Here is a 19,621-nt window from a genome sequence, read left to right as displayed (position 1 = left end):
GTGACTTCTTGCTCTTTAATTTGTCACTCTGTTCTAGTACCTCCTTTGATTTCAGTCTCTGACAGAACTTCATCTTTGTTACCTGAAAGGGGTAGAATGTATACCACCATTAGGCATTTTCCTAAAAAACCCTGTTCAGGTTGACTGAGCTCCAGGTTAGCTACCCAATGTACTAAAATCTAATTCTAATTCTGCCACTGGCCTTGCAGCATGGTCTAGGGCAAGACACAATCTCTCTGCTTCAGTGTCCCCACGTATAAAATGGGGGTAATACCTGCCTTACGAGGGTATTATGAGGTCTAATTTATCTGTGTTTGTGATTTAAACCTGTGAAAAGCAATAGCAGTGCTAAGTATTACTGCTAATACGACACTCCATTCAGTCGTCCCAGTGCAGAGGACCCCTCACAAAGACCTAGAGATACTTAAATCCTTGCTTAGCGCTGACTTTAAAAGCTTAAGTGGGGGTTAAGTTCCCTGAAGAGCCTTGCACCAACTCTGCTCAACAGGGTGAATTTCAACTTTGGCCCAGTGCTTAAGCATGTAAAACTGACATTTATAAACCTAAGTACCAATGTAAGTGTCCAAATGCAGGATTTGCTGCCCTGAGTAGGGGCCCACACTGGAAAATCAAGCACATAATCAGTGTCAGTGGAGAAGGCAGATTTTATGGCCAAAGTAGACTGTGTCCGCACATGTTTTACAGACATCTTGAATTTTAACAAAAAGCTATAAGTAATGTTTGTTTAATTATTAATGCCCAAGTCCAAGAATAGTTTAATTCCATCTTCCTCTGATTCTTAATAAAGTCTTTTAAAACTACCCTCAAGGGCTATGTTTAATAGGCATTGAATGCAGATGCTCCTGTGCTTCCGAAGCATGTCTGAACAATTTCATTTTAGCAGAATGGTTAATGGGGTGAACTAGCCTCTGCTGGGCACATTCACCCAGTTTACTGGAAGTTTACGAAAAGTCCACCTTCTTTTGCCTTTTCTTCTCCAGGTCAGAGGTTCTGAAGCTTCAGCTTCCTTCAAGAGGCAGCACAAAGCAAAAAGAAGGAGCAGCACTACTGGATGGAAGACACTGCTTATCTGCTGTGCAACCGGATCGAAGCTCACCCACTGGGGGAGCAGGGATGTCAGAGAATGGTATAGAGAATCCTTATAAGTGCAGAATCCCTAGTTATTCTATTTCCTCAATGATGTGTCAGATTCTCAGCAGACAAACCAATATTTGCTTTAAAGATTTTCAACAATCAAAGCCACAGACTAATTCTAATGAATTTTGCAACCTTAAATAAAAAGTCAGCTTCCCCTCAAAAAATGTCTTATGTTTATTAAAAACCTGAACATGTCACTTGTAACTAACACTCAAAAGAATCACCTGCTTTTTAGAATTCACTGGACCAGAGTGACTTTTTTTTCTTGCTTATTAGTAAGTGGTCTTAGCTGCTGTGTGAATAATACCCGAGAACTTCAAGTTACAGTTAATATTCCACACAGACTCTTTGAAAACTACCTTATCCCCTATCTAATTTTGAATTATCCAACTGGTTTAGAGCATGTAATGCTAACTGCTGCTATAAACATGCCGTTTTGCTGCGATTTCCCCTGGGAATTGCATGTACTACGGTTTGAAAGTCTCGTAAAGCCATTAGGTCTCCCAAGACTGGCTCTAGTTAATAATTACCCAGAATACCACTGGACTTCTACAGAGGAAAGAATTATAGGGACTCTGGATGGGATGACAATTTTGTTGGCTCGTTTACATGCTGTCATGATGAGAGCCATTTAAGAAAGCTGTCTTATTATCCTAAGGTCCTTCATCCTGGTAATGGTTTATATGCCAAGTAGACAGCAATTGCAAACTTAGAGCTTGAATTTCTCTTAGTGGTGTTGGACACATCTACAGCCAAATGAAGACAAATGTCAGGCTGCTTAGGAATTAACCATGAGCAAGAAATTGTGCTACAGAAGAAATCCATTGAGAAGAGATTTGGAGGTGAACAGCTAAATTTGAGGTCTGAAGTGTATGCCTGGAAGTGTGATACAATCATGCCCTCCAGAGACAGAGAGAGATGTCATCAGGGTCCTTGATTATAAAAAATGAGCAGGTATTTTGTTCTGCTAGAGTGCAGCTGTGCGTATGAGTGTATGTTAGGTAATAAGAAGTGCTTCTAGCATGATTTTCTAAAGGCATCTCTGTACTTTTAATTTGAGTTGAATATAACAAAACAGCTAGCATAGGCCTGATCTGATTGCTTTGTGGCAGTGACTCTGTACTACTATGTGAGAAACTTAGACTATAGCTACACTACAGAGCTTTACAGCGGTGCAGCTGTGCCGCTGTAGCGCTGCTAGTGCAGACACTCTAAGCCGACGGGAGAGAGCCCTCCTATTGACTTAACTCCAGCCCCCATGGGCAGCGGTTGCTATGTCAGTGGGAGAAGCTTTCCCGCCGACCTAGCACTGTCCACACTGGCGCGTAGGTCAGTGTAACTTATGTTGCTCAGAGGGGTGGCTTATTCACACCCAAGTGAGGTAACTTAGACTAGTTGTTCAACTGCACTCAGGAGATGGGTAGTTCAGACCATGCACTGATCAACATCTTCTCGAACAGACTGAAGGGAGGCCCTTAAAAGTCTGTAAGTGGTGTCCCATCCAATTCTCTGCTGGAAAGATGATGGCCTTTACATAGGCTGTTTATGATGGGGCGGGGGTGAGCTGAGAGAGGATGTAAATCCTCAGGTCTCCCATGGGAACACATTTGCATAAGTGAAAAGATCTTTACTAATGGATCTAAGATCTGTACACATTCACAACCACCCAATTTTTACATGTGCTATTTTAAAATCCCGAAATCCTAGATGAAGAGCTGACCAGAGATTTGCAAAATATTCAAATGCAAAAATACTTGAAATTTCAAAACTTTCCACATTGTTAGGAACTAAAAAATGAGCCCATTTTCACACAACATTTTGCTAAAGTAGGCACATTTGTAATGCAAAGACAGGCCTCATTTCCAAGCTAAAATAACCTATATTTCTAGTTTAAATGTCTTTCCTATCAAGAATGATACAAAAAAAATCATATTCACACCTTTACAATATGAAAATAGACATTTTCTCCAGTAAAGACTAATTTGGGTGTGCAAGTACAGGAGTGACAAAAATCACACAGAATGAAACTGGAAAGTTGCACAAACAAAATTAGTCAGCTTCACACAGCTCTAGGGTTGGCAGGTAATATGATTTCATGCATTACAGATGTATTTTTGTAGGTCTTTTATAAATTTTAATTTCTCATTGCAGAAGAGTGTGTGTAACTATTGTTGAACAACATGTGATTAGAGAATTGGATTTAACAAGCCTGAGAATATTTGTCTTATGCAATTTATATGGCTGTTCAGAGTGCCATGTAAGAAATTTCACCTGTCTCTCTGGTTTCCAGTCCTAATAACCATAGGCAGTAAAGGACATGTAAAAAGTAGCGTCTGCTATGTCATTCTATTGTGATGACAGTAGTGGATGTGTAAGTGGACATGTTCATTTAGAGAAAGTGGTATTTCCATGCGTGGAAGAAGTAATAAGTAGTGGTTCAAATGTGCAGGCATTAGGGCTGCTTGAAAGTTTGTGTCCTTCCCTCCACCCCCCCCCCCCCCCATTTGTAAAGAGCTAATCTGTGTATCGCACATGGCAGATGCGACACTGACTACTAGAACAAACTAACATCAGTGGCTCATCAACAATTCTGCTACCCCCACAACCACTGTAACTGGGATCCCTTTTCTGTTACACTCCATTAGCAAGATAATATAAGTGATTATGCAAACATATGTACTACTAATGTATCACAGATTGAAGATCTGAAAGGAATTCTTTGTTTTGGCAGTGGGAAGAGTTCTGAAGGAAAAGCAGTTCTAGGAAGTTAACTTGCCTAGCATTAAGCATTGCGATATAAATGTACAGACACTCTATGTAATACTGGAGGGAACCAAGGTTTATTCCTGCTCAGCAGATGAATTATTGATTGTGGTAACCCATCAATTAGGTAAATGGAACTTCATTTGAAGGCAAATTGGATTAGCATGCCACTGTCCAGTATTTTTAAAAAAATAACTAGAAACCAGGTTGCCGTTTTTAATTGTAGAAAATATACCTGACAGAGGAGCTGGTATCGTATCATTTAAGCTTGTAGCCAGGTAAAAGATTAATGTATTGGCCTGCACGTATGTGCAACAACACTGCCCTCTAATGGATAGAATACAGTACATCAGACCTACCCAAATGTTTGTGATTACAGCCCTTCTGCCAATAGAGGGTGAGGCAAAGGGATTACATAACAAGCCCTACCACTAGTGCCAGCTAATGGATATTGTTCTTTAAACTTGAGCAGAAGAGGTCTGTATCTTGAGGATGGCTGAATTTTATTTCCTGGACTGCGTGAACATTGTAGTCTATTGTAACAAACCTATAGGCAGCAGCCTACAGCACAGTTTGGGTGCCAACTGAAATAAAATTCAAGTCTACAGACAATTATATAAATCTTCCACTCTCCCCCACACAAGTAGACACAGAAGTAGCTAAGATTAGAACTCTGGTTCTTCAATTCCTAAAACACAAGCCTCTACCACTTGAGCTCGAGCCTTTAGCTGGGTGAAGATGCAGATCTCATATCTTCTTTTCATGCCTGCCTCTAGAGGGCACCATCACTTGTTCATACACACAAAGCTAATACCTTACACTAAAAACACTAAGTTCCTGAACAGACTATAACTAAATGTGCACATACACTGTACTTGAAATACTGTTTAAGGTTTAAGAACTTTATATTTGTGAGGAAATAAGCTTTATAGATTGTTTATAGATGGTTTGACTTGCTGACTTTGTGGGATAAGGTGCGTGAGCTCATATCTTTTATTGGCCCAACTTTTGTTAGTGAAAGAGACAAACATTCAAGCTACACAGCTCAGAAGCTTGTCTCTTTCACCACCAGAAGTTGGGCTAATAAAAGATATAATTTCACCCACCCTGTCTAATATCCTGGGACCAACATGGCTACAACAACAACACTGCAAACAACAATTGCTAACTACTGAAACCGTGCATTTTAATGATCTGACACTGCACTTTAGTAAAACAATTAAAAATTAAAGACTACATTTAAATTGATTTAAACTGATGTAAATTCAGGGATTAATGCTCAGAACAAAACTATTGCTGATGCCGCCCACTAAATATTTGTTTGCAGTGGATCAAATCTTAGAACCACTAATTTTATCTCAGATGCTGCTAAAAAGCTATGGGAGTATTTTTGTGCTATTATGTGAATATGCCATTTCCCTCTTAAGCATGTTAGATTTTAAAGTGATTCACTTTCACCTAAATAGGTGGAGTTGAGAATTAAGTATCCAAAAAGTGATGAGCATGACCAAGCTTTAGCTCCAGCTAAGTGGCTGTTCTTTTCCCCAGTGGAAGATCAGATGTTCCGTTCTGTGGAGGGCCAGGCTGCCTCAGATGAAGAGGAGGAGAAGTGGATAGGGGACCAGCAATCCCAGATGGCTGACTTGAAGAAACTTCTGGACAGGGTTCCCTGTTGTGGAAGTGGGTATGTTTCATGGAGATTAGTGTTCAGGCTTTGGTTGTCCCATTGCAAATTGTATTGCATGATCTAAAAGATTTCAGAAGTATTGTGGCTTCAGTAAGAAGCCATAAAACTATTGCACAGAAACAAAAGATAGCACTCCCCCAGTCACAGGACACAGACTGGGTGTAATATACCCACCTGATCCTTACAGGAGTCAGAGAGGAAAGTGAGGTATTGGGGAGTGGAAGGGGAAGGTATGTGCATGTGTCTAAACTTTACTCAATGCTAGAGAAGAAAGTAAAAAGAGGTCTTCATGCCGGAGGGAAATCTTTCTCAATACCCATACCCCAACATGTCACATAAGTCTTTATTGCATAAACAATCATTATGGATTAGAATTCCTTCTGGGAAATCTCCCCCTATTCTCCAGAAAAGATCTTTTCCATCATAATCCTCCTTCCAGTAAAGCCATGGGTGAATAGGCTTTCCAGTCTACCCCCAGTCTCTTTCCAGCTGTTAGTTCCGGCACCTCAGCTGATCTCAGCTGGCAGCTAAGAGGAGATGGGAAACCAGCATAGTAGGGACCCAAACCATAAAGAACTCTATAGGTCAAAGTCACAAGTTTGAATTTATGAGATGCCAGGAGAACAGCAGGAAATCAGTCAAAGCTCTTAAGCAGATTGACCTTGGCTGGGAGGTTTCGCTAACTTTTCTTTTTAAAACATAGATGTGATGACAAAATGGTGAAGAAACTGATGTCTTATTTTGGGAGCACCAATAATGATGACCATGAGAATGCCACTGTGGAGCTAGCGGAGAGAATCACCACGTTAACTGAACAGCTTGAGATGAAAGGGAATGAAGTGAAAAAACTGGAAACAAACATGAAGGAGGTAACAAGTGTGAGGTTTACATTATTTTATGCACACCCAGGATTCTTTTCATAAATATTTTAAATACTCATGTTTTGTATTTACATCTAATTTCTGTTAGCTTTCAACCTTGTTGATGCCTCACCACAATGTCATCACTTCAGGAGCGGGGCCACATCCTAGCTTTCCGTGGCAACAGCACTTCCAATATGACTATTGCATAAACGTCCATAGATCTGAAGGACTATACTGTGCGACACAGGCCGTTTTAACAAAATAATGTGTTTAAAATTCTGTCAGATATCCATGTGGATTTAATAGCTGGAAAAGGCGCAGGACTGATAGCTCTGGAGAACAGAGTGCAGAGAGTAGGTGCAGAAAATACAATGTTCCCCTGTGGTATCTCAGCACTGAGTGAAAGGCTCCACATATCCTATTACCAATCTTCTCACCGGTCCCCCAAAATAACCTTTTAAAATACACCTCCAGTTGGCTCAGTTGCAGGTGCTCAACTTAGGTTAAATCTTGCAGCTCACTGACAGAAGGAAAATCTCAACCTCAGCCTTGGGGGGCTGGGGTTACCTAAATTTCTAGTGTGGACATAACTTCAAGGTTCCAAAGACACAATGTGTCGTCTCAGTATCTTCACCTAATCTTATTTAAATGCACAAAACCTCAGCTACTCATCTGTGTAAATGCCACCAGTCTTTCCCTGACAGAGGTATTTAAAAGTAATGAATACAGAACATGGCCCAGATAGTCATCTGTACAACAGAGGAGCAAGTAAGTAGCATTTAATACCTTGGTAGAGATGGAGGGGGGAAAAGGGGAGGAGGAGAAAATGTGGTCATAAACTGCCTTACAACTTGCCCGATTGGGTATGGCAATTCATTTGTTTCTATGCCAGAAATTGTGAATACTATAAAAATGTTAAAAGCAACAGAGGGTCCAGTGGCACCTTTAAGACTAACAGAAGTATTGGGAGCATAAGCTTTCGTGGGTAAGAACCTCACTTCTTCAGATGCAAGACTTGCATCTGAAGAAGTGAGGTTCTTACCCACGAAAGCTTATGCTCCCAATACTTCTGTTAGTCTTAAAGGTGCCACTGGACCCTCTGTTGCTTTTTACAGATTCAGACTAACACGGCTACCCCTCTGATATAAAAATGTTATCACCTCACATTGTTTTAGCCTAATTGGTTCCAAAGTTTCATCTGCTTCACAACCAAAAACTGGCTGTTTTATGCTCCTTTGCTCAAAAGAAGTTGTGGACTTTAGTGTTTTTGGAATGATTTTATTAACCACTAAGGTCTGTTTAAATTCATAGCTTAATCTTCAACTTTTCTGCATGTTGCCACTCCGTGGCTTTTTCAAGATTTCTGTTTCATAGATTCATAGATTCTAGGACTGGAAGGGACCTCGAGAGGTCATGTTTCAAGGACATGCTCTCCCCTCCCACCCCCACACACAATGAAATTTGCTGAAGGGGAAAAGTGTGGAAAATGAAAGGAAGACATACAGTGTACTGGCGATTGAATACTGTCAGTACACTGGGTTCTATGACAATGTACCCCTGTAATATTACCTAGGTTAATGGAACGCTTTGCTTCTGTGCTGCTTAAACACCAGCCACATAAAAAGCTAAATCCACTCTGTTCTTACTGATGGTGCCATGTTTACCTCTTTTCCTTGCCTTCCACTCACACTTTTAGATGTATTCATCTTCCTTTTGCAAAGCTAGGAATGTCCTGTTGCCTGCTTTGTAACCTCTGCTGAGGGATACGAGTTCTGTGTAACTTGCTCAGAAAAGGCCCATTATAAATTTTCAGTAGTTATACTAGAATTCCAGAATAAAAATATCAGCTTTTCCTAAAAATCATACCAAAAAAAAAAAGATAAACTTCACATTGATTGTAGCATAACCACAAATTTAAAAATCAATATTTGTGAATCAATTTGCTTTTGTCATTACAGTCCAGATTACAGTCCATTACAGTCTAGATTATTTACAGTTCATCTAATGTACTGTATATCGCTGGTATGAAGGCATAATTTTAGTTGGTTGGTTAGCTTGGTGCTACTGCTGCTACAAAGCTCTTTGGCATTAAGAGATAGTGATCTTAAAAGGATCAAAGATCAGTTTTGAAAAAGTGAATGCTCACCTGAACTTTCTAAATCCATAAAAAGTGTGCAGGAAAACTCTTAATACCCTCTCTCACCAAATTAAATACATTTCCTGGTTTAATAAAGAAATCACTGAGAACACTCTGTCACTTTCCATGGCGTGTTGCGGAAGCTAACACACAAATAGCAATAGGCTCTGTTATTTAGATTTACAAAAACAATTCTGAAAGATCACACAAACAACATCAGCAGGCAGGTGAAGAGCAAGAGCCGCACATATTGACCAAACATTGATCCAATCTAAGACTACAAAAAACAGAAGATTAAAGAGGAGCTAATTTTGATTCATTTTATAGTGAGCTGCAATTCTCAATAACTGAAAAGTCTAAGTACCATCTACCAAGGACAGGTTAATGAAGGTGTCAGGCCTAGATGATAGATTGAGGAAAACATGAGAAAATTCTAAAGCTATATCGGCACTTTACAAAGCTTTGTGCTATGAACAAATGCCTCAGCTTTGCAAGGCCAGATTAATCAAAAAGTAGAGAATTAATTTACACCTGTCAAAAATGCGCCCTTGTATGCAAATAGGTAATCATGCAAGAATATTTCCAAGCACAAGTGCGAGTTTGCACATTTAGTTATGTCTGCATGTGCTTTTCTCTCTCTCTCTCTCTCTTTTTTTTTTTAGTACACAGAGATGGAAATGAGCCCCCACTTTTGAGACTGGTCCAGAGTTTTCAAATAGGGACAATTCACTAGCAGATTCTATACCAAACAATGATGAACATAGAAAGAAAGGAGTTCTAGTAAGAAACTAAATTGCCAAACATTTATCAAATCTCTATATCCTGGCTTTGTGTTTGGGTTTTTCTGTCACACTCATCATGTCAGTATGTGAGCACCCCATAAGTAGTAATGAATTTTACCCCAAGAGGTAAGGAAGTATTATCCTCATTTCACAGATGAGACAGATTAAGCGACATGCCCACAGCCAACCAGAAAGTCTATAAGAGAGCTGGAACTGGAACCCAGAGTCCCAGTCCAGTGCCTTAAAAATCGATCATCCTTCCTCCATATCTATTTTAGGGAACAATCTATACTTTATTATAGTCATCATCATCTAATTTGCAACAAATGGGGTAAGAGAAGATGATAGATATAGCCTATGTGAAGCAAACTACCTTGGAGAACTTTTTCAACCTACATTGAGTCACCATCTTCAACTGCTGGAGGAACAGTAAAGCACCAAAAGCAACTATAGGCATCTTAGATGTAAACAAAACAGACTAGGGGATGAAGGGAAACTAGCATCTATTTCATAGTAGGCGGTGATAGAGCATCAAGAGGTAAGAACTGTCTTGGGAAAGTTAGTATAATAGCAGCAGACTGGGAGGTACAGAAGAAATAGCACCACAGGCGAGGCTGAGACAAGGAGACAACAGCAGAAATATCCAGTGATATTCTGAACGGAGTATCTATAAAAACTAAAGCAGGTGGTTATCACACTGGACAGCTGAATGCTGGGTGGGCAGAATTAAAGCGGCATGCAAACTAAAGAGAAAAGATTGAGTTTTTTCCAGAAGGGTTCGTTTAGTGACTGAAGGTGAACAACATGGGGGCTGCTGCCTTGCCGTAGCATGCAGCAGAGGACATACAAGTTCATGTGTGTTTTTCCCCCAGTGTGGCTACAGATAAGATGCTCTGAAAAAATCTCTTCGAAGTGGCGGATTTGGTTCCTATTGGTTGTCGATGCAGAGGGCTGTTAGGACTCAGGTTCAGAATAGCTGTGTGTAAAAGAAGCAGCTGCTGCCTAACACATTAGGAAGGTGGTACAGGAGAAGAGGGTCAGAGGGGCTAGAATATTGGGGAAACGTCCCAGAAAATTTTAAGAAAGAGAAGTGCTCTGATTAAGCAGATAAAGGCCTTTCCTCCCCCCTCCCCTTTCATTTACATATTGCCCCTTTCATTGTACTGATGTGAGGGGAAAATGTAGCTCTGCTTCATGTGTTTGCATATGCCTGTAACTAGAGCCCTGCGCGGATACAAAATTTGTATCCGCATCCAATTTGCAAAAATTATCCATAGATATCTGCGGATATAAATCTGCAGATTTGCAGGGCTCTCTCTGTAATGGGCAGCACCTATGATGTGCAGGATAGCTGCAGTCCAGAAGAGGAAAGGAGGAACTCTGCTAGCTGAAAGAAGCAATAAGATTAATTCACAACAGACAATTCCCTCCCCACAACCTCAGAGAGCATTAATTATGCCTTAGCCTGACTGCTCCCCAGTGATGGTGATTATGTTGGGTGTATGTACAGACAACTATTTGTTTATTTGCTTAGTTCCTTCAAAATGGGTGTTCACTGAGGAACTCTCAAGTCACTATTTGGCAGAGGATATAGACTAAGTCATCCAAACTGCACGTTGTTCTGTAGGGTGGAGGAGCTGGAAGTGCTCACAAAGTAAAGGTCATGTGGCTAATGGAGGCAGCTAGTTTTCAGCTGATGCTGCAGCAAGTGCCAATTAAAACATACTTTTCAGCTGTGTCATAGAAATAAAATGACTTTCTAGAAGGATTCTGTGTGGACCAAGGATTATCTCACTTCTGCACTCTGACCACATTCGCTCTTGGAAGTGTGGGGGAGGAGTGACGTTTTGCCCAATTAGTAAACGTTGATTTGGATAATATTTTCTGCCAAATAAAATCTAAGAAGTGGGTGTTTAGTTCAAAGCCTACAGTTACTCTGGTACATCTCTCTCTGTCTCGCTCTCTCTCCTCCCCCCTTCCCCCAAAGGGGCCCTGTTACAGGGGGGAGGGATAGCTCAGTGGTTTGAGCATTGGCCTGCTAAACCCAGGCTTGTGAGTTCAATCCTTGAGGGGGCCATTTAGGGAACTGGGATAAAAATCTGTCTGGGGATTGGTCCTACTTTGAGCAGGGGGTTAGACTAGATGATCTCCTGAGGTCCATTCCAACCCTGATATTCTATATAGCTAAAACTGTAATAAAGATGAATGATAACAAAAAGAGATTAACAGAACCAGCAAACATGAAATTTATCCCATAGGATTTTGTTCATAAATACAGTAAGAATAAATATATTTGACTTCCCTTTGCAGCAAATAATTGCAAAGTATGATAATATTCAGGAAGGCTGTGTGCTCTGCCTGGGCCTACTAATGAATGGGATATGAGGTTTATTTTGATTTAATTAATTGAAGGAGCTTAGAGCTCATGAAAGTCAGAAATTAATATTTAATCTAAGCACTTTTCCAGTAGATGCTTTCCAGGCTCACTTTAATAGCTCGCCCAATGCACTGCATTCCTGACCAGCACTACCTCTCCTAGTCCTGGGCCTCTGGTGAGCAGATCTCTCTAACAGTCCATATTGTGTGGCAGTTTTATGATGCAAACAAGGGGGCTAACATGAGCTCTGAGAGGCCGAATTAGCTAGTGGGCTGACCAGGGGGGCTGAGTGCTAGGAACTCCAGAATTCTGGCTCTGACAAGGATTTGCTGGCTGGCTTTAGACAAGTCATTTAATCTCCTTATTTCATTTTCCCCCATCTGAAAAATGGGGATATCAATGCTCATCTGTCTCTTTCCCTGCCTCCCTCCCAAGATATTATGAAATTAGTTAATGACCAAGCTGTGTTCTGAACTATTATTTCCACATATATCCCAAACTGAGATTTGAACTTGTTTTTACAGAAATGGGAGAGAGAGATATACACGGAGCTGGTTACTATTATTTAGGTCACATTAGCATCTTGGCATTTTTCAACCAGCAAGGAAGACACAGTTCTTGTTCCAAAGACAGTGTAGCATCTGACAGGCAAGAGGTGGGAAAGGGGATACAACATACAACCCAGGTGATCAGGGTGATGACAGGCACAAGTCCTATTTCTTTACAAATATGAAACTTGTAAGTTAAACGTTAAGTTGCCCTTCCTCCACAATACTGCCTTCTTGTCTCTCTTCCACACCAAAACTCAGTTTTTGATACCTCATGCCCTGTCCTCCCAACATTTGACATCCTCTTACCACTAAATGAATGTTTAACTCATAAGAAAAATACATGAAACAAATAAGTAGATGACTTAGACAGTTTCTTGTAAACATCTTGGAAGAAGTAAGTTGTGAGGAAGGATTTAAGACCTTGATTCAGCAAAGTGCTTAAGCAGATACTTAAGAAATCCATCCCTATTCAGCAAAGCACTTGTGCAAGTGCTTAAATGAGGAGAGGTTATTAGAACTGGTCAATAATATTTCAACATGACTTTGTTCGATCAAAATATATAGGCTGGTGGCTAGAGCACTTGCCTGAGATGTGTTTGTATCTCTCTGGCCTGGCCCACAAAATATTTAATTACTTTTACAAAGTGGAACAGCTCCAACAGGAAAGACTGGGAGAGAAACTGATTCTATAGCCTGGTAGTTAGGATGCTGACTGGGAATGTGGGAGACCCATGTTTTATTGGTTACTGGCCAGTCCTAGAGATTGGCTTTGCAGTAGCTCAGGAAGGTCCTGATCCAACAAACCACTTAATCACATGCTTAACTTTAAGTACCTGAGTACTTCCATAGGCTACCCTTCAGCCTGCTTTAGTGCCTTATTTGAACAGGGCTTTCTTGAGCTGGTCTGCAAACCACTGACCTCTCCCCATTTAAGCGTGTGGTTAAATGCTTTGCTGAATCTTAAAACTTTCCCCAAGACTCACTTTTCCCAAGATGCTTACAAGAAACTTGCTAACTAAATCACCTACTTATTACTTTATTTAATAAGTCTGTGTTCTATGCATAGTGGATGGGGTAGAAAAAAGTGTGAAGATAGTTGTGAGAAAAGCAGAGCCCTCTGCATTATCCTTCTTTGAAAAATATAGATACAAGAAAGGCTGAAGTACAGAATTCAGAATGAGAACAGTTACAATTTCTGAGTAGTCTGGTTACACCAAATATTGAATGAAATATCATGAAGTAGAAGAGCAAATGCATCTCCTAGCAGCTATTTATTCAGTGCCTTAAAGAAATGTAGCAATAGAACAAAGTGAAGAATTTCCCATCAGAACAGTTTTCTGGAGCAAACTGACATTTACCAGATTGGATGAAAAGTTAACTTTGCGATTATTGTGCAAGAGAACAAAAGCTCCAGTGCTTTTAACTTCCTGTGTCGTTGTCCAGATGAAAGGCCCATTGCTAGGTGAACTGCAACAAAAGATGGAGGAGACTGAATTGTTGAAGATGGAGCTACAGATGTTGGAGACTGAGAGAGTTAGGCTGTCACTGGTGGAAGAAAAGCTCATGGATGTTTTACAGCTTCTTCAACAACTTCAAGACCTGGTACGGCAAGAAAGTAGTCCAAAGAACGAGAACTGGTTTTGATGGTGTCCCTCCCAAACTGAAAAGGATGTTTGTACCTTACATCCAAATGCCAGGGTTCCCGTGCATGCAAGACACACAGCTGCACAGCTTTGCCACTGGAACCATCAGCTCCAATGGTTGCATTGCAGCAAAGAGGAAAAGCCTAGAAGCTCTTACTTGTGACTTTCCAGTATAGATCTCCAAACTCTCCCCTCCCTCCAAACGAAAGTTTGGAATCATAGTAGTTTCAGATTTTCTAAAAATCCACTAAATCAGGTCCAAGCCCCTTTCAGAGCAGGATTTAGTCCTCCAGAAGAAAATGCATCAAATATTAACTTGATAGCGTAGGACCCACCCAAACACCCAGTACATCTAAGATGCTGTTCTTTGGGATCATACCTACATCACTGCATGGATTGCTCTGCAATATGAATTTGTAAAGATCAGTCAATATTTGCAGAACCACATCATGATATTTTCTCAAAGGCTGGGTGTAGGGTTCTTTTTATTTCAGCTGTCTTCTGGAAGGAGTCTGCTGGCTTTCCACACTGCCACAGCTTTAGAAATAAATGCCCTCACATCAGACTGACTTCTCTCTCCATTTGGAGTCTCTGGAGTGCACAAGTTAGGCCTGCTCGCCCCCACATCCACAGGAGATATTTTTGGGAATGGGTTAGTGGCAGCCTGACTGCCTTCAATTCAGTAGAAACAGGTCTGAGAAATACTTGTCTGATCCTATTGCCACTACTTTAAAGGGCCTTTGCCTGGCACACCCCAGAATGCACCATGCATAGGTTATGCACCACTCACACATCCACATGTTATTGAAAAAAAGAAATGTAGGAACATAATCCTCCCTTACATTCCTATAACTCTTTTCATTCCCAAGCACTGAAATACCAGCCTGATGTACAGTCAGTGCTGGGCTGAAATGCAGCAGCCAGCTACATTACACAACAGTTCCTCAGTCTTCTAGCACATCCAACTGCATCATATAGGGGCACTAGTGTAGCGAGAAGAGTACAACTTACTGAAGGAGCAAACCTACTTCCTGCAGCACCAGAGATGTTTTTGAGAAGCATCTCATCCAAGTACTAACCCAGACAGGGGCTATTTAGTTAATCAGAGCTGATGGAATCACAGCACAAAGTGGTTCTTATTTAAAATGTGATGGGTCAGTCCTTCTTAAAAAGCTATTTTAAACCCCTGCTTCAGGCGGAGGGGAGTGGTGAGAATTAGCCAAGAGATGAGCAAGCTGGATAAGCTGTTGAACATGGGGTATGTTAGGAGCTGTACAAGTCTGCATTGCACTTTTAGGAGTTAATTTTTGGATTAGGATTCAGGGTGTCTCCTGAATTTTCAGCAGAGCTGTACACTGTGTATTTAATTAGATTATTCGCGCACATGACTTCACCATGCCTGAAGTGTGCTGGTGTTCTACGCCTGACTCTGGGGAACAAATGCAGTATCTCAAATTATGTTACCTTACTTTAGTGCTTGGCATAGACCATTTTATTTTCACATCCCAAGTCTGACACTGCTTGCCACATGGATCAATAACAATCCAATCCAATGAAGGATGTACTATTAAGCTGGCAAAGAATGACTGATTGTGATTGACAGCAGGCATAAGAACTTTCTGTGTCAAGACTTCGACATGTCATTCACTGGTCAGAAGTGTTGTTGAAAATCATTCCAGCTTAGGAGATGATCCATCACGCAATATGCTACATTGTTGTGAAAATACTGCTTGATGCTAATCATTGCTGGAAATATGCCTTTGTGTGTGGCCATGTTCCCTAGCTCCAGTGAATAAAGATGTTAATGAAAAAGATGATTTACAGGATCCCCTGTAGAGCCTGAAGAACATCCCATAGAGTCCTATGGAGGAGGTACATTAGACAGATGAATGAGAAACTACAGTTACAAATGAATAAGCTTTTAAGGCTATATTGCCTCTGTAAATTCACTCTTATGGATACAGCATTCCCAGCATTACACAAGTGCAGGAACCTTCTAGAAAGCTGGGCCAGTCTGGAGCCAAATAAACATCCTCTTGCAGCACTGAATGTTCAGAACAGAGGTTATTCGAAGGGTCATGCAGTCCCAAACACCTGAGTTCCTGTTTTCACTAAACCCAAGGGCTATAGACAAGTAGGACTCTGAAGAGGAGGGGAAGGTGGATGGGACATGTGAATAAGCAGATGCAATAACACTTGAACTGCAGTTGTGAGTTGTGCAGTTGTCTTTTTCCAGGAATTGCTTCTGCCTATTGCCACTCCTTAGAGTTTAATCAAAACATCTTGCCCTCTCAGGTAGGTGGGCTGAGGGTGCTAGTTAAACAGACTGCAGGACTGCCTCTCCCCCAAACGAGAGTTAGGTACTGAGTTAAGAGAGTGGTGCTTTCTAAACACCATGTGGCAGCCTCAACCATTTTTAAAACGGAATCATTACAAAGGCAGGCCAGCCAAGCTGCCTTAGCCCTAAGAACTGGAGGTACTCTCAATAATGTTTAATAGATCTCAATAGACAGCAGCCAAGAGAGGGCTGATTAAGGACCTTCCCCAGCTGTTTCTCCTGAACAACACATGCAGTAACTTCCCCTAGTTTGTGTGTGCTTAAAATGGTATCATACGTTTCTGAAAATAGGTGGGGGGGACCTATTTCTGAAGCTTCACCCACAATCCATGTATTTGTATTGCCCATCTTTCAACACACAAGGGCTTTGCATGAGCCTGGCCAGGCCTTTGATAGTCCTGAGCATGCCTATCTCCTGCTTGCATTCCATGATAAGCACGTGCATCTAGATTTTCATGGCCACATGCTTTTGAAAGCTCAGCCCTGTGCTCTCCATTTCCCTTTGAACTATTGCAGATTCTTATAGTAAAACCAGGAACTAAGGAACAGGGACACCCAAATCTGCTGTTCACTGTGCAGTTTCTGACTCAAAGATTGAAAAAGATTCCAAAATAAGACACCATGTTATGAGGAATTAATTTTGTTTTCATTTTCAAATGCAAATCCGCTGTACATATATTTAGATTTTGTTGTTTATATTAAGCTGGTCAGGGAGTTAATTGTTCCATGATATTGTTTTGTGTTTTAAAGAGCATATCTAAGCGAGCCTTGGGGAAAATCTTGCTGAGCACTTTGGAATCCTGTCGTGACCCCCAACATGGTAAGAAAGTAAAATACATATGAAGAATAAGAAGTGTGCAAAGTACATTTGTAATTCAGAGTCACTTGGGAGGCAGATTATATACCTTGTAAACAGTAGACAGAAAAGCAAAAAGTCACTCACTTTCAAAGGGGGGGAAATTACTATGCAAGACCCCTACTAAAGCTGAAGGCTTCAAATCTTTGAAATTACAGAAACTGGGGCATCATGCCGAATTTTACCCTTAAGGTGAATTCTTCATCTCACTGAAATCAATAGGAGCCATCTGCACACATCCAAGGGCAGAAATTGCCCACAGGGCCAGATTTTGCCTTCTAAACACAGCAGTGTGGTTGCACAGGTATCAGAGAGCAGAATGTGGACCCCTCGTTTTTAGACTGACCACTCATAAACATTTACAATTCCATTGTCTAGAGCTCTTCTCTGCCTGACATAAAGAGAAGGTACAAAGGAAAGCAGCATCTTTCAGTAAAGTCAGTGGGTCAAACCTGCTCTCCTTTAATAGCAGCCTTTCGTGTTCTTGTTACGAAAATTAAACTTGCAAACTCATCTCCCCAGACAATAGCCCACTGTGTAGGAGCTGCCTATGGAAGAACCATGCAGGCTTCACAGCCTGGAGGTTTAAATTTGATTACTTTGTCCCTGTTAGCAGAGCTTTTGCATTTTCCTTCTTCAAAGAAGCTGGCATACTGTACCCAGTCAGTTTGCATAGGAAGACTGCCTGTAGGGGCTTTTAATAGGCAGAGAGGGGTCAAAGAAGAGATAATGAAAGGGTAGATGCAGCCTGAGGGTTTGTTCTGCAGAATACTACAAACAGTAATTCAGGGAAAGTAACATGTACAAAACGCGCTGGTTTCCACGGAGCCTTCTTGCCATACAAAAGGCTTGTCATTAGCATGCAGTGATTCAGTGTCCAGACATTCTCGAACAAAGTGGTGCCGCTCCAGCCTGAGTGTCCTGGGAACAGAGGGAAATGGCACAGCAAGCCCTTCTCCTGCCCCCAATGCACACACCGAAGGCAGCCATACCTGAGCTGTAGGCCTGGGGAGCAAAAGAGAGGTGGTAGCTAGTGCCCTCAGAAGTACTAGCAGCTCCAGTGAGTACAGAGGAAGTGTTGGCAGTGCTCCATCTTATAGGATAGCTGTCCAGCACTTCCCACAGCACCCAGGAGCTATTATACCTACCTAACAGGGAAATAATTACTCCAAGCAGTGTCACTGAGGCAGGGCCGGCTCCAGGGTTTTGGCCGCCCCAAGCAGCCAAACAAAAACAAAAAAAACCCCAAAAAAACAAAACAAAAAAAAGCCGTGATCGCGATCTGCAGTGGCAATTCGGTGGGAGGTCCTTCGCTCCAAGCAGGAGTGAGGGACCGTCCGCTGAATTGCCGCCAAACAGCTGGACGTGCCGCCCCTCTCCGAAGTGGCCGCCCCAAGCACCTGCTTGGTAAGCTGGTGCCTGGAGCCGGCCCTGTGCTGAGGCAATGTGCCCACTCCCTAACTCTAGCACAGCTCGGCCTCCAGAGATGCATAATTGAGAACCAAAGTATTTAATGAGGGAAAGCTGATGAAGCCCAAATCAATATATTCTCTATCTGTTCTGCATCACTTTTGCTATAAACTCCCTATGTTTCCTCTGCTTTGGATTTTCTGGCTTTGCACTTGATGTGACATGAGCTGCTTTCCAAAATCTCTGTAGTCAAACATTCTCTCACTGTGTGAGAATGCTACGCCAATGGCTGATTCGATTAGCTACATTTCGTTGATGTGACTTGAATCCAGTCTCCATTTGAATGACGAGTAGGTATTTAGACCATCAGGGTGTACCCATCCTTCAGGGATGGGTTTCAGGAAGTTTAACTGCTGATGCAGTGCAGCACATAGACAGCCAATACATTTCAAAAATCAGTCTCTGTTCACACAAGGATGAGGGGATTTAATGAGCAGAGAGTTTGCAGTAGGAGGAACTGAAGAAGACTCAGTCCCTGTGTACTGTTCCATTCTGTGTCCCTTCGATATGCAGAAGAATTCATTCTCTGGTCTCCAAATTCAGAATTCTATATTTGAAATTGTTAAACTGCATCTTCCTGGCTTTGTCAATATGCTAATATATTTCGTAATTTTCTTTTAAAGGAAAAGCCCACATTCTTGAGGTCCTAGATACCCTCTACCATGAGCTAGCTGCCTGTGAACTCCTACAAAGCAAGCCTCTAGAAAAAGCTCAAAGTCACCAGTCCTTGTCTAACCCACTGGTTATCTCTTGTTGAGCAACAGTGCCATCTACAGATCATCGTGATTAGTCAAGTATCTAAAATCTTACCATGTTAAACAGAGGGTGGAAGAATGAGATTGCCAGATTTGGAGGAGTTCAATAATAAAGGGACAAGTTAGGACAACTAAGCCATGAAATCACAGGTATACTGCTCTGGGAAGACCTCTAATTCCTCAGCTAACTTCGCAGCTGTCCACTATAAGTGTTCACATTTCATGAGAATTACTTAATGAT

The 19,621-nt window shown here is 41.4% G+C and overlaps 1 protein-coding gene across 1 annotated transcript in view; it reads left to right on the top strand.

Moving 5' to 3' along the window:
• Positions 1-19,382, top strand: part of EFCC1 (EF-hand and coiled-coil domain containing 1) — a 90,425-nt gene extending 71,043 nt beyond the window's left edge. The window contains exons 3-8 of the mRNA XM_065408655.1: positions 1,002-1,147; positions 5,470-5,605; positions 6,312-6,477; positions 13,762-13,920; positions 17,050-17,119; positions 19,249-19,382. Coding sequence (XP_065264727.1) covers positions 1,002-1,147; positions 5,470-5,605; positions 6,312-6,477; positions 13,762-13,920; positions 17,050-17,119; positions 19,249-19,382 — 811 coding nt within the window. The remainder of the gene's footprint in view (positions 1-1,001; positions 1,148-5,469; positions 5,606-6,311; positions 6,478-13,761; positions 13,921-17,049; positions 17,120-19,248) is intronic.
• The last annotated feature ends 239 nt before the right edge of the window (positions 19,383-19,621 follow it).

This window comes from Emys orbicularis, chromosome 7, assembly GCF_028017835.1.
Source record: "Emys orbicularis isolate rEmyOrb1 chromosome 7, rEmyOrb1.hap1, whole genome shotgun sequence".
NCBI classification, from domain to species: domain Eukaryota; kingdom Metazoa; phylum Chordata; order Testudines; family Emydidae; genus Emys; species Emys orbicularis.
This window is presented reverse-complemented; position numbering and strand designations above follow the sequence as displayed.